At 51.7% G+C, this 14939-nt stretch overlaps 1 protein-coding gene across 5 annotated transcripts; it reads left to right on the top strand.

Annotated features, from left to right (window-relative positions):
• Nucleotides 1–89: 89 nt before the first annotated feature.
• On the top strand, nt 90–12371 carry CCS (copper chaperone for superoxide dismutase). Of its 5 annotated transcripts, none has more exons than XM_049615980.1 (9): nt 90–211; nt 544–616; nt 6387–6524; nt 6732–6909; nt 7426–7486; nt 10886–10930; nt 11547–11624; nt 11696–11799; nt 11957–12371. In XM_049615980.1, exons 1-9 carry the CDS (start codon nt 173–175, stop codon nt 12327–12329), a joined length of 1089 nt encoding a protein of 362 aa, XP_049471937.1. In that variant the 5' UTR covers nt 90–172; the 3' UTR covers nt 12330–12371. The 5 variants fall into 5 exon arrangements, with proteins under 5 accessions (XP_049471937.1, XP_049471953.1, XP_049471947.1 ...); XM_049615996.1 differs by having other exon boundaries at nt 11914–12234; XM_049615990.1 differs by lacking the exon at nt 10886–10930 and having other exon boundaries at nt 11957–12369.
• Nucleotides 12372–14939: the final 2568 nt, after the last annotated feature.

Genomic DNA, 14939 nt, shown 5'->3' with positions numbered 1-14939 from the left:
GCGCAGCCGGTGAGTGCCAAAGCTAGACGTGCGGGAGGGGTGTTACGTGCGCGCGCACCAGGAGGCGGGGCAAAATGTGACTTCCGAGGCCCCGCCTCTCCGCGACGCAGTTGGAGGTTTGCATTTGAGACCTCGAGCAGTTCAGGTCTTCTGGCAGGTGACTGGGTCCGGGATGGCTTCGGACTCCGCGGACCGCGGGACCGCCTGCACGGTGAGGGTCGAGGCCTCGTGTGGGAGCCTCTCTGGGCAGAGAGCCTCGGACCCCGGGGTTAACGCAGGAAGAAGGGAAAGAGTAGGCACCTGGGGCGGGGCCTGGGACCTCCCCGGAAAACCGCTTCGAGACTTGCGGGGCTCTTGGCGTTGACGTTGGAGGGTTGGGGTGTTGGTCCCGGAACGATCATGACTGATAATGAGGGCGCTTGAGGAGGGGTCACGTGAAGACGTTTTCCTAGGCCTTCGGGGCGGCCACAGGGGAGGTAATGAAGCAGGGTCACGCAGAAGGGGTCCCCAGCTCTCATCTGCGCGTCCCTGACGCCCTTGCAGCTGGAGTTCGCGGTGCAGATGACTTGTGAGAGCTGCGTGGACGCGGTGCGCACGTCCCTACAAGGGGTGGCAGGTAAGAGCCAGAAAAACTGCGGACAGTCTTGAGGGCTCTGGAAGGAGCCGGCAAGTCTCTTGGACCAACCTTACTCCCATTTACAGGTGTAGAAATTGAGACCCAGAGACAGGAAGGAATGTTCTCAGAGTCATACGGAGATGCAGAGGCAGAGCCTAGAGTGCAGATCTCAAGCCTGCCCTGCCAGAGCCCTCTACCGGCCCTGACACACTGGTATTGTGCATCTCAGGTGCCCAGGGAATGAGGAGCTAGGCAGAGGATAGATAGCCCCACCTACAGAGGGCGTTCCCTGGATACGGCGGCGGCTCTTGCTTGCCCAACAGCATAATCTTGACAACGCAAACAGCAGCCTTGGCCGTGTTCCATCCCAGGCAGCTCCTGATTCTTATAAGCCAGTTAACTGGTCTGGAGGTGACCTTGCACAACAGAAATATCTGAGAGGGCAAAGGCACTGGGAACTGCCTTCCTTTGATTCTGTTAAATGTTCATCCAGTCATTCAGCAGGTATGGACCAGACACTGGGGGCTTTTCAGGGAGAAGTGTTCACAAATGTTTCAGACACAGTCTGCCCTCAGGTAATGATAAGCATGGAAGCCTTGCTCATGGAAGAGCAGTTCTGAGAGGAGATGAATGAGATGGGTTCTGAAGCTAGGGCAGTGATGGCACTTAGCCTGTATAGGGCAGCAGTAGTGGGTAAGGGTATGTGCTCTTGAGTCAGAATGTTTGTGGTCAGATCTCCTCTTTGCCACTGAACGGCACTTAGACTTCATGCATGTTACTACTTGGGCCTGTTTCTTCAGCATTTAAATGGCCATAAGCTACTCTTCAGGACTGTCATGAAGAATAAGTTAGTTAATACATGTAAAGCACTTTAGAAAAATCTTTGGCATGTAGTGAGAGCTCACTAAATCTTAGAAATTATGAGAGGAAGGGCTTACAGGTGGCAATCTGATTGGGCAGAGGCATTCGGGGACAGATATTGAAGCAGAGGGAGGGGGAGAGAGAGAGAGAGAGAGAGAGAGAGAGAGAGAGAGAGATTGAGATTGAGATTTGCCCTCTCTGGGAGGCCTGGGGCTTTGGAGAAGAGGGTTCTGCTCTTCTCGTAAATAAGTGGGAGAAGCTCCAAGCCCAAGGCTCACTTCCTTGAACCCTTGTAACACGTCCTAGAGTTCCCTGTGGTCTTATGTTTTCTTTCTTACTAGGCTTTGAGCTAAACAAGGGCTGGCCTGGCCTCACTCTGCACCAGCTGCACTGAATCTTGCTCAGCTGGGGAGCCAGCCTTCTTGGTTCAGACCAAGGTCAAGAGTTGAGGAAGTGCATAGTTACAGGGAGCTTCCCACCGGGGCCCTCCCACTTGAGAAGCAGAGAATCAGCTCTTAGGAGACCCCAGAAGAGGAACCCACTTGCATGGAAGCCAGTCCATCAGAAAGTCTTGTCTGCTGTATATCTAAAATATATTCAGAAGTTAGCCTCTCTTTTTCCATACATTGGCCTTCACACCAATCCAGGTCACCTTAGCTCTCCCTGAACCACACAAGAACCTCATCTTTGTGCTCCCTGTTGCCTCTGTAGCCCCCTCCAATAGCTTTTCCATACAAAAGCCAAGGTGATTTTTAAAATTGTGACTTAGATGATATCACTGCCCAACTTAAAATCCTCCAGAAGTAATAATGTTTGAGAGCGTCCCATGGGCCAAGCACTGCTCATTTAGGCCTTTAATATTTCTCTGAAGAAGGTAGTAGTATCTCCATTTGCAGATGAACAAACCGAATAGAAAACTCGACAGAAAGGTTGAGTAACTTGGCTAAGGCCACACATCTAGTATGTGGCAGACTCAGAATTTCAACTCCAGAGGCCACATTCTTTTTTTTTTTTTTAACGTTTGTTTATTTTTGAGACAGAGACAGAGCATGAACGGGGAGGGGCAGAGAGAGAGGGAGACACGGAATCCGAAACAGGCTCCAGGCTCTGAGCTGTCAGCACAGAGCCCGACGTGGGGCTCGAACTCACGGACCGTGAGATCATGACCTGAGCCGAAGGCAGACGCTTAACCGACTGAGCCATCCAGGCGCCCCCAGAGTCCACATTCTTAACCACTATACACTGTGGCTTCTCCCAGTGGCCTCCCGTTGCATTAAAATTAAAATCCAGATTCTTTCCTTTTGGGCCTTGCTTGACTGGTCTCCACTTACAGCTTCATATCTAACTATTCATTTACTTACTTAATTTATTTATTAGAGACAGAGAATATGCATGAGCAGGGAAGGACCAGAGGGAGAGAGAGAATCTTAAGCAGGTTCCATGCCCAGTGCGGAGCCCAAAGCAGGACTAAATCTCATGACCCTGAGATCATGACCTGAGCCAAAATCAAGAATTGGATGCTTAACCAACTGAGCCACCCTGGCACCCTGTATCTGTTTACTCTCAGCTCTAGCCACATTGGCCTTCCTCTCTTCTTAGAACATGTCAGTGTTGTTCCTGCCTCAAGGTCTTTGCCGGCGTTGTTCCCTCTGTTGGAATACTCTTACCTGACTACATTCAGGCCTTCACTTAGAGGTTCAAGGAGACCTTCCTTGACCAGTCTAAGTGGCTTGCCCCGCATTTGTTCCCTATCACCTGTTTTCATTGATCGCGCTTTTCACTATCTGAAACTCTGTTATGTGTGTATTGGGCATTTGTGGCCCTGCACTGGAACACGTGCCATTTCATGGGTCAGAGATGTGACCTGACTTGTTCCCTGTTTATTTGCACTGCCTGGAACATGGCACGTGGCAGGTGCTTAGTGTATGCTGGTCAATTAAGGCAAATAAAAAAGTTTCTCACCCTGTGTGCTTATCTGAGCCCCAGAAGCCTCAGAACATCAGCCTTAGGGGGCTCAACCTTACTTTCTGTGGGGCAAGGGGACCAAACATCAGCTTTGGGGCTGGACAGGCTGCCTTCCAAGCCAGTGGTGACCCCCTCCTGGCCTCGTCTCCTCACCTGCCAGATGAGGACAGTATCATCATCCTGATGTGTGTCAGACAGAGCACAGCTCTTGGCATACCCTGGAGTCAGACCACAAGAGTTCCCCCATTACCCTCCCTGTACCCCCTTTGCAGCCATTGGCATCCAAAGGCATCTCTAAGTGGACCCAGAGTGCCCAACGCTTCACAGCTACCTGGTGGCTCAGGATAAAATTTTGTTTGAAGTGAGGGCCAGTTTGGTAATTGGAGGATTTTCTTCTCACAGAGTCACCCTGTGCTTGCAGGAGAGGGGATGCATATGTTACGTCTGATGTCTTACAAATTCTGCCCCTCCCCCGCTCCCCCAACAGTGTCGCTGCTGCTGCAGGGGATCCGAAGACACGAGCCTGTGAGAGAGATTCCTGTCTCTTAGGTGCTACCTCTCCCTGATGGCATTTCCCAGTTTTGCCCCCTGGGCTGTTATTCCCATCTCTGCCTGATGGTTAATCCACAGGGAGTCTGGCTTCGGAGTCGGCTTCTCCCACAGCCTGTGAGCTCCCTGAGGACAAGGACCAGCGCTCTTCCTGACCCTGGCCTCCTCCGTGCCTAGCACACATTTGTTGAAAGAATATGGAGGAGGGAAACCAAAGATGAAGGGAAAACCAGTAGTCCGTGTAGCCTTCAGTTCACAGGGCACCAGCTCAAAAGGGTGAAATGGCTTATTTAACCTTTGTTCTCTGGATGGCCCGCGGCTCCCCTGGGCTTTACCCTGCAGAGCAACGGACACATTTACTAAGTTGAAAGCAGAATGGTGGAAGTCCTGCAGGTGAAAGCTGCATTATAGTTCCCAACCCATCACCCGTGTGCTGGCTAAGGGTTTGAGAGCTCTCTGAAAAGGCTTGGGAGGGCCAAATATCTGAATGAAAGAGAAGCCCCTTCTCTTCCTTCTTTGAGTCGGCTCAGTGGCCCTCAAAGCTAGGCGTGGGTCAATCATCCCGCAGTCTGTGTGTACATAGGGTCACTTCAGGGATTTGGAGGGCACCTGAGACACACTGACTTTGGAGGCTGACCCCTGTGGACCACACAGAGCTCCTGCACTCACAGGGGACTGTAAGCAGTGCAGCGTGAGTTACTTGGGGGAAAAGGGAGCTCCTACAGGAGGACAGAGGAGGGGCTGCTTCTCAGGGTGAGCGGAGTGTCTGGGCAGGTTTCCAGAGCTAGGCTGCCTGAGATGAATTCCAGTTCCCTGATTTACTACACCGTGCATTTGAGCAAGGTTCTTAAGTCTCTGCAGTTTTCTCATCTGTAAAACAGGGATGTTAATACCCACCTCACAGGGTGACTTGAGTATCAAATGAGCTAATATGGGTAGAGTATAAAAAGCCCACCGTACATGTGTGGAAATGTTAGCTCTCATGATGATGGTGATAGCACCCCCCCCTTTTATTTATTTTATTTTATTTTATTTTATTTTATTTTATTTTAGGGAGGGAGCACATGTGCATGCAGTAGGGAGGGGCAGAGGGAGAGAAAGAGAGAGAATCTCAAGCAGGCTCCACTCTCAGCACAGAGCCCAATGCAGGGCTCAATCTCTTGACCCTGGGATCATGACCTGATCCAAAATCAAGAGTTGGACACTCAACCGACTGAGCCACCCAGGTGCCCCAGCCCCCCGCCCTTTTAAATTAATTTACTTTGAGAGAGAGGGAGAGAACAGGAGCAGGGGCAGAGTGAGAAGGAGAGAGAGAGAGAACCCCAAGCAGGCTCCGTGCTGTCAGTGTGGAGCCTGACATGGGGCTCGATGTCACGAAATGTGAGATTTTGAGCTGAGCCCACACCAAGAGTCTGACATTTAACCACCCACCCCCCCCTTTTAGGTGTGTGTGACAGTTTTGTTGATATGTAATTCAGATATCCTAAAATACACCCATTTTAAGTATACAATTCAGTGGTTTTTAATATGATCAGGGTTGTGCAGCCATCACCACTATCAATTGTACATTTCATCCCCTCATGAAGGAATTGTACACTTTGGCGATCACCCTCCTATTCCCCCACCCCCCAATCTGTTGTCTCTATAGGTTTTCCTATTTTGGACGTTTTGTCCATAATGGCATCATCTAATGTGTGGTCTTCTGTGACTGGTTCTCACTTAACATGATATTTTCTAGGTGCATCCCTGTGGTAGCATTATCAGCCCTTTGATTCCTTTTTATCTCTTTATGGTTGAGAAATATTCCATTGTATTGATGCACATTTCCTTTTTTTTTTTTTTTTTTTTTAATGTTTGTTTAGTTTTGAGATAGTACCAGCGGAGGAGGGACGGGGTTGGGGGGGGGGTGGGACAGCGGATCCGAAGCAGGCTCCACGCTGACAGAAGTGAGCCTGATGTGGGGCTCGAACCCATGAACCATGAGATCATGACCTGAGCCTAAGTTGGATGCTCAATCGGCCGAGCCACACGGGCGCCCCTGGATGCACATTCATCAGTTGATGGGCATGTGGGTTGTTTTCTCCTCTGGGCTATCATAAATAATGAAATACTGATGGCCCACTTTTATGAAAACATCTTAAGTAATTACCTGTGTTTCTTAAGTTACAAATAACTCCTGGCTTATAACAGGGACACACAATAACCCTGGAGGTCGCGTGGCATTATCCCCACTTTATTTATAAAGACACAGACTCAGAGAGGTTGAGGGCCTTTAACAGCCAGCAGGCAGCTTCCCAGCTTGCCTCCAGCCGTGGGGAGGTTGGGGCTGCCGACGGGCAGCCCATGAGGATGGGGTGTCAGCCCTCTGCTGCCCGTGCCCCCCCTCTCCCCACAGGTGTCCAGAGTGTGGAGGTTCAGTTGGAGAACCAGATGGTCCTGGTGCAGACCACCCTGCCCAGCCAGGAGGTGCAGGCCCTTTTAGAAGGCACAGGGCGGCAGGCGGTGCTCAAGGGCATGGGCAGTGGCCTATTGCGTGAGTAGCCGCTACAGCCCTGGCCTTGGCTTCTCTGGGAGGGAGGGGGCTGGTACACATCTAAACGGTAGGATTTGGGGGTTGGGGGTTCAGGTGGCCTTGGGGAAGGCATGAGAGTTATGCGGGGCTCTCTCCTTGCCCTTTTTGAGCTGATGAAGGTGTGGGGCTGAGGTGGCGAGCCAGCCCAGGTGTCTTGATACCTTGCAGAGAATCTGGGGGCAGCAGTTGCCATTCTGGAGGGGCCTGGCCCTGTGCAAGGGGTGGTGCGCTTCCTACAGCTGACCCCTGAGCGCTGCCTCATCGAGGGGACCATTGATGGCCTGGAGCCTGGGCCGCACGGACTCCACGTCCATCAGTTTGGGGACCTCACAGGGAACTGCAGCAGGTAAGTTATCTGTAACTTCCCCGGTGGCATCTTCATTCCCCCAGTTGTGCACCCACTCCGTGCAGAGGCTGTGTTCGGCCGTCTACACAGGCTTTCACACTTGTTCCTCACAAGTACTGTAAGGCATATACACACACACCCAGTCTACAGATGAGGAAACTGAGGCTCAGTCAAAGGCCCCAGGGCACGTACATGGTAGGGTGGGATTTGAACCTTGATATTCCTGCTCGTAGCCACCTTACTGCCTCTGAGAAGGAAGTAACTCCTACTAGACACAGAAAGGCAGGTCTTCATGTCATGGTGTTTGTCATGCTGTGATGCCATTAGTTGCTTACTCATCTGTGTCTCCCCCAAAAGTTTATTGAGGGCAGAACCCACATCTGATTCTTCTCAGTGCCCTCAACCCAGAGCCTGGTACGGAGTAAGTCTGTTTGCTGAGTGAGTGGGTGAAATAAATAGAGAGGATGGCCTGCGAGCCACTGTTTTGCTGCCCTCCTGCTTACCTTTCGTTCTTAGCTGTGGAGACCACTTTAACCCTGATGGAGCATCTCATGGGGGCCCCGAGGACTCTGACCGGGTAAGTGTCCATCTGGGTGAAGTTTAGGCTGCAGGGGGGGCCCGAGGCCTCAGGCAGGGCAGGTTGCTCCTGGGTCGTTAGCAGACAATTCCATTTTGGTGGGGTCCCCTCATTTTATTTTGTTCCAATTTAGAAACATTGACCCTCCCTGTGGTTGAGGCCTGACCCCAAGAGCTCACAGTCTGGTGAGGGAGACCCTTGAGGACCCCATGGTTGCAGAGCAGTGAGATGACCCTTGCAGGAGTCTGCGGGAGGCCCCGGGAGCCCAGGGCAAGCACCCGATCCGGCCTGAACCCAAGGACATGGGCAGTAGGAGAAAGCTTTCTGGAGAACTGAAGGTGTGGAAGTTGAAGATTTTGCCTGAACTAAAAAGGCCATTTCTGATGGTGCAACTCCCAGCTTGGAGTTTTGTTTTTCACCAGAGAATTGTTTCCCGTCGGCAGTGAGTTCCATGCTGCCTTGGTTTTTGCTTATCTGAGTATTGCTTGTTCTGTTAGTTATTCCACAGTTTCCTGTAAGTTAACTCAGGTTTTTCCTTAGGTAAATTGGGTTATTTTTTAATTTTTTATTATTTTTTAATTTTTGTTAATGTTTATTCAGTTTTGAGAGACAGAGGCAGAGCATGAGCGGGGAAGGGGCAGAGAGAGAGGGAGACACAGAATCTGAAGCAGGCTCCAGGCTCTGAACTGTCGGCACAGAGCCTGATGTGGGGCTCGAACTCACGGACCGTGAGATCATGACCTGAGCCGAAGCCGGACGCTCAACCGACTGAGCCACCCAGGCGCCCCAGATTGGGTTATTTTTAATGCTATAATCTATCATGGAAGGTTTCAAACATTCCAAAGGAGAGAAACTTGTCCTAAACTCCCGTGTCCCTATCACCCAGTTTCAACAGTGACCAATTCATGGCCAGTGTTTTTTTTTTTTTTTTAATGTTTATTTTTGAGAGACAGAGACAGAGCATGAGTCGGGGAGGGGCAGAGAGCAAGGGAAACACAGAATCTGAAGCAGGCTCCAGGCTCCAGGTTGTCAGCACAGAGCCCGACATGGGGCTTGAACTCACAAACGGTGTGATCATGACCTGAGCCGAAGTCGGACGCTTAACCGACTGAGCCACCCAGGTGCCCCATGGCCAGTCATTTTTCATCTACACCTCCAGCCTTTCTCCACCATTATTTTGAAGCAAATCAAGACATCGTTTCATGTAATTAAGGTCGGTTTATTTTTAACAAGAAACCTAATACTGCCACAGAGAATGGAAAACCAGTACTTGTAGCCATAAGAGCAGGGTCATTGCAAAAATGACCATTGGAGGCCAACTAAACGTTAGTGCAGTCCTGCTGGGTTCTGGCCTGCAAGGTCTGAGAACTGAGGAAGGCCTGCTTTTTCTCCTTTATGTGGAGATTAGTGAATGTTAGAGAAGGTGTTGAAGACTGAATTAAACCTTTGTCCTGGGTGTCATCCAGGATGATTGCCCTCACTCAGGGATTTAATGTTTCCTAACACCCGGTCACATCTCCTTCACTTCTGGGGTATGTGTTCCCTCTGTACTCGGAGATTCAGTACCAGGGCAGGCTCTGGGGCCTGGTCCCTCTCCCGGGATCTGGCAGCCCCTCTTTACACCCTCCCAGGACTCACAGGCTTCCTGGATTTGTAATTTCTATCTGATGAAGGTTTGTAGCCTTCTGGCACAGGACAAATGAAGCTATGGTACATGTTTCTTAACTCATGTACCTGATTTCTTGGACTTTTGACAGCTCCCTCACATTTCCAATGGTCAAAAGTTTGACTCCTTTCCCCTCCCACCCTGGGAAGCCAGAGAAGGGTTTCTGTCGGGTCCACTGTGTGGTGCTGTGTTTGTGTCCCGTGTAGCAGTGATCTATCACTGTGAATCAAATCATTCCCAACTTGGGGGTTTAAAACAACAAGCATTCATCTCCATTTCTCCGGAGCAGGAACATGGGTGCAGCTTAGCTGGGGGCCTCTGGCTTGGGGTGACTATAATCAAGGTGTTGGCTGGGGCTGCAATCATCGCAAGGCTCATGTCACTGTTGGCAGGCCTTGGGTCCTCCCTGGCTGTTGGCCAGAGACATCAGTCCTTTGCCACGTGGGCCTCTTCCTAGGGCAGCTCACAACACGGCAGCTGGGCTTCCCCCAGAGCGAGTACGCAAGAGAGGGCATCCAAGACGGAACCATTCTATCTTTGTAACCTAGCCTCGTAAGTGATGCTAGGTCTAGCACGTGCACAGTGGAAGAACACAGAGGGACGTCAGTACAGGGAAGGTGCATCTTAGAGCACCTCGAGCCTTGCAAGGTGATGCGCAAGAATTAAGCAGGTGAAGAACAGAGAGTGGGAATGTCAGGCACAGATGGGTGGGGGTGGAGGTGGGGGCGACTCCATAGGCAGAGGCCCTGCGGCATGAACCAACAGGGAGCAGTTGGGAACTGGCAGCCCTATGTCTTTAGGGAGTGGAGACCGGAAGGGTGAGAGACCAGCTTGCAGCCTTGCTGTAGCCCAGGCCCCCTCAGGGCGGGGGATGAGAAGGGGCTGGGGCCAGCTGCTCTACTGTCCACAGGTCCTTGATAGAGATAAAGACTTGAGCAAGAGCTGGGCTGCCAAGGCTGCCATGGTGACTGACAAGTTCCTTTTGGATTTCTGCATCTGCTTTTGCCCAGCTGCAAGTGAATTCAGTGAGGGGGTTTACACCAGAGCCTGGCTGTCCCTTTGCACCTCTCCTAACTGGTCCCCAAGCTGCCTTCCCTTCTCTTGCCTCCCCCCAATCCTTCCTCTTCATGCGCTGTGCTAGAGGTTGCCCCAAAGCACAGAGTAACCATGCCATGCCCCTGCCCAAAGCCCTTCTTGGCTCCCCAGCTCCTAAGGGCATAGACCCTGGCCAGCTGCTTGGTGTGACATTCAAGGCCCTGTGGCCCAGTTCTACTTGCCCAAGTGCAGGGACAGGAGTGGACCGTGCTGCTGGGTCATGCCTCTTGAGCCGTATTGCTAGGCTGCTTGCTCTCTCAGCCCAATCCTGAAGATGCTCGTCAAGGCTCAGTATCACCTCCCCTTCCTTGATCTTTCTGCCATAAAGGCCCCCACCGCAGGATAACAAAAAGTGCCAGGTGTAAGCAGCAGATGTCTCTCTGGAAAACAAGATAAAGCAGAAGTGGCACTTCTTGCTGCTTGTCACCCCCGTCCCCCAGTGACCTGCTCTGTGACCATTCTTCACAGCAAAGCCATGTGCACCAGCCCGCACAGGCACAGGCACTTGCTTCTGCCTAAAGCGTCCGATTGGGCACAATTTATCTGTACAGACGTGGGCTTCCGTGACTTACCAGTAAGGTCCAGTCACCTGCAAACCTACTCACTGCCGTACTAACTCTGTGTTTCATAATCGCTAGTCTGTTCGACGTCTGTCTCCCCACCATGCTTCGAGCTCCTTGAGGGTGAGGACTGCATGTGCACGCTACAGCATGCCAGCAAAGTGTGTCTGATGGAGGAAGTGCTTGGTATATGTGTTAGGACATTTTTTATTACCTTCAAAGGGAAAAGGTAGGCAGAGCCAACTTCTGGGGGAGGGCAGGATAGGCTCCTTGCTCCCTGTGTTTCTTCTCTGTGTTCCTGGAGGCTGGGAGTCAGGGACCAGTGCTGGCTGCTTCCTGTGGTCAGAAAGCCAAACCTGGCCAACTTAAGCCCAGGGGCATTGCATGCAGACCGCCAAGGGCTTAGAGTCAACAAGAGGCTGGAGAACGGGGCTTGTAAAGAAGAAGGAACCAGGCTGGCTTTTGAGGCTGGGTTGCAGGGAGGGTGACAACCTTGTAGGAGAAACAGTCTGGTCCAGTGGGCATGACTTCCTAGGAAGGGGGTCACTGGCCGGGATTTCAGTCCCAGGGAGGGAGCATCTAGTTGCCATCCTGTGTCCTGGGCCATTCCTTATCTTACCAGACTGCACCCAGAGGAGGGCACTGATACTTTTGGGGAAGGGGAATCAGATACTGGGAAGCCAGAAGCTGGCGGCTGTGCCCCATGTGCCCCTCTCCTCACCCCTGTATGTCACCGCAGCACCGAGGAGACCTGGGGAATGTCTGCGCTGACACTGATGGCCGAGCTGTCTTCAGGATAGAGGATGAGCAGCTGAAGGTGAGGTGGAAAAGAGGGTGGGGACCTTTCCTAACAGGTCCACTGTCTGAGGCTGTTATCTGCCCTCAAAGGTGTGGGATGTGATTGGCCGAAGCCTGGTCATCGATGAGGGAGAAGACGACCTGGGCCGGGGTGGCCATCCCTTATCCAAGGTCACAGGGAACTCAGGAGAGAGGTGAGTGATGCCACCCCCGGCAGGAGGCTGTGCTGTGCCAGCGGTGCACGGGCAGCCCTGGGGGAGCCCAGACCAGTTTGCAGCACCCGCTCCTGACCACACATTCTTCCTCAGGTTGGCCTGTGGCATCATTGCACGCTCCGCTGGCCTTTTCCAGAACCCCAAGCAGATCTGCTCTTGCGACGGCCTCACCATCTGGGAGGAGCGACACCGGCCCATCGCTGGTGAGGGACGAGGGGAGCCGGCCAAGTCCCTTGCCCACCTCTGAGCACGGCCTCAGCCTCGGACGTGTGACTGTTCTCCCAGCTGAGCACCTACACTTGCAGAGAGTGGGCAGGGAGGCCCTGCTTGCCCAGTCCCAGGAGAACTCGGGTACAGGGTGTGGGGTTGCTGTGATGGCCCCTTGGCAAATTAAAGTTTTATTTTCATACAGAACGTTGGCTTTTGTCCATGTCCCCACAACGTCCCTTTATGGCCTTGGTGAACACAGTTCCCCTACCTGTCTCCTCCCTTTGAGGACCACCTCCTAGCTTCGGAGCCAAGCAAAACTGGATTCAGATCCACACGCTTCCCGAGGGCTGCGTCCTCCTCCCCAGGGTCAGTGCTGGGCCCCAGCACTCCTGTTTCTGTCAGGGCAGATCCTGCTTGAGTTCCTCCCTGTGGATGGACCTGTAACATAGGAATACGGGGGCTGCAGGCGGCCCTCTTCTCCCCGCCTTGTCAACTGAGTATCAGAAAAAGACTGTCTGCTGAGGAGAGGGATGAGGCAGACGCACAGGGAGAACCTGAGAGTTGTTGGATAATGCCAGACGCTCCAGGGTCCCCACTCTGGGCCTTTCCTGTGGCCAGCTACTTCCTGACCGGGGGGGGGGGGCGGTCAAGAGACGTTCCTGGATTTTCCCCATGCAGCGCCCCCTCCCCGCTTTTGAAATTAATCTGGCTTGAGTTGATTTCTTTACTCACAAGTAAAAGACTCTTAATTAATCTAATAAAGTGCTTGGCGCAGAACGTGGCACATGGGAGGTCAAGGGAGCAGTGGCTGTGCATCTGAGGCCAAACGGGGCCCCTGGAAGCTGCCCGGCCAAGCCCCTCCTCTCACAGGGATGGCCAATATCCAAGGACTAATGTGTGGGGCCAGGGTTTCTGGGCCTCCCCACTTACCGTTTTGCCCCCCTACCCTTCCCCCCACTGGACCTTGTCATGTTCGCTCATCCATGACAAAACTGGGGGTTTTTTGACACAGTGGACTGTCAGAATACAAACTTTGCCCCTTACCTGCCTGCTTGGAACCGGGCAGGCGGTTTTACAGTTAGCTGGCCTTGGCTAAGATGTGCCTGGCTCTGCTCCCACTACCCCCGGCCTTGCCTGTTGCTCGGTCACGGCTGCTGGCTTCGCCTCCAGCCCCGGCCCTTGAACCCTGCTCTTTCTTGCCCTATGCTGCCAAACCTATGCTTGTTGCTTTCCAGCTCCCTTGATTCCTGGGAACCACCCTTTCAAGCATGGGGCCCGGGCTGTCTCCCCTATTCTCCCTCCAGAGCATTGCAAGAGCTGCTCCTGGATGCTGCCCACAGCCAGCCCCTGGCCTCCTCCCACCTCCCTTCTGGAGTGACAGCTGGAGTTAACCCTTTTATGACTAAACCTCTTAGCAAACTGAAGGGAGCAACACCCCCATTAGCTTTTCTCTCTTCTAAACCTTTTTCCCCCCATCTTCTAAACTCTTAAACATGTAGTGTTCAAACTTTGGTTTAAAACAGAACACTCTTCAAACATCTTGAAGGCCCAACGGTGACACATATGTAGAAGAGCGGCCAAAGATGCTTAGCCCAGACTATAGGCCTTCCCAAAAGTCCTGGGGCTCCTGGGAGAACAGTGTGAAAATCTTTGCCAAATTCCATCATTTTTGTGTGAGCTCTCAATCTCTGCTATGTCCATAAACCATTTGTACTGTCATTTACCAGATACTTTTTAAAAGTTTTATTCAGGGGCCCCTGGGTGGCTCAGTCGGTTGAGCGTCTGACATCGGCTCAGGTCACAATCTCATGGTCCGTGAGTTCGAGCCTCGCGTCGGACTCTGTGCTGATGGCTCAGAGCCTGGAGCCTGCTTCGGATTCTGTGTCTCCCTCTCTCTCTCTGCTCCTCCCCCGTTCATGCTCTGTCTGCCTCGAAAATAAATGAACATTTAAAAATAAATAGGGGCGCCTGGGTGGCGCAGTCGGTTAAGCGTCCGACTTCAGCCAGGTCACGATCTCGCGGTCCGTGAGTTCGAGCCCCGCGTCAGGCTCTGGGCTGATGGCTCGGAGCCTGGAGCCTGTTTCCGATTCTGTGTCTCCCTCTCTCTCTGCCCCTCCCCCGTTCATGCTCTGTCTCTCTCTGTCCCAAAAATAAAAAAAATAAAAAAAAAATAAAAAAAAAAACGTTTAATAAAAATAAATAAATAAATAAATAAAAATAAAATAAAATAAGAGTTTTATTCACTTTTAAACTTCATTAAAAACGTAATCATATTAGGTAATACCCATATAGTCATTTATTAAGTCCTAGGCTCTTTTCTAAACATTTTACATGCAATACTTCACTTAATCCTCAAGATAATAACTGCACGGCAGCTTCTGTTATTATCCCACGTTACAGATGAGGAAACTGAAGCACAGAGTGGCTATGTAACTTGTGTAAGGTCACACAGTAATGTGGCAGAGTCTAGGTTCAGACTTGTGGTCTGGCTCCAAGTCTATACTCTTAACCACTCTATTCGTGCTCTTGTAAAGTATGGAAAGTAAGATACATTTGTCATAAATAGAAGTTTGCTAGAAAAAGAGCATACATAGCAATTAAAATAAAAATTGTTCATCCACGAACTGCACCAACATTGTGTATAACTCCAGTGGCTTTGCACTGCATTTCAGGGAACCCAGACACTTTTTTTTTTAAATATCTATTTATTTTGAGAGAGAGAGAACACAAGGAGGTGGAGGGGCAGAGAGAGAGGCAAAGAGAGAATCCCAAACAGGCAGTGCAGAGCCCAATGTGGGACTCAAACCCACCAACTGTGAGGTCATGTCCTGAGCTGAAATCAAGTGCTGGATGCCACCCAGGTGCTCCGAACCCAGACACTTCCTTTTGCCTCCTGTTTTGTCAGCCAC

This window comes from Panthera uncia, chromosome D1 (assembly GCF_023721935.1).
Source record: "Panthera uncia isolate 11264 chromosome D1, Puncia_PCG_1.0, whole genome shotgun sequence".
Classification (NCBI taxonomy): domain Eukaryota; kingdom Metazoa; phylum Chordata; class Mammalia; order Carnivora; family Felidae; genus Panthera; species Panthera uncia.
The sequence above is the reverse complement of the archived record's forward strand: the minus strand, read 5'-3'. Positions and strand labels throughout refer to the sequence as shown.

What these genes read in the sequence shown, in the direction of transcription:
- CCS (XM_049615980.1), top strand. Translation starts at nt 173, where the DNA reads ATGGCTTCGGACTCCGCGGACCGCGGGACCGCCTGCACG. An exon ending in CATGGGCAGTGGCCTATTGC is followed by an intron (nt 6,525 to 6,731) that starts GTGAGTAGCCGC and finishes GATACCTTGCAG; the next exon opens with AGAATCTGGGGGCAGCAGTT. An exon ending in ATGCTTCGAGCTCCTTGAGG is followed by an intron (nt 10,931 to 11,546) that starts GTGAGGACTGCA and finishes ATGTCACCGCAG; the next exon opens with CACCGAGGAGACCTGGGGAA.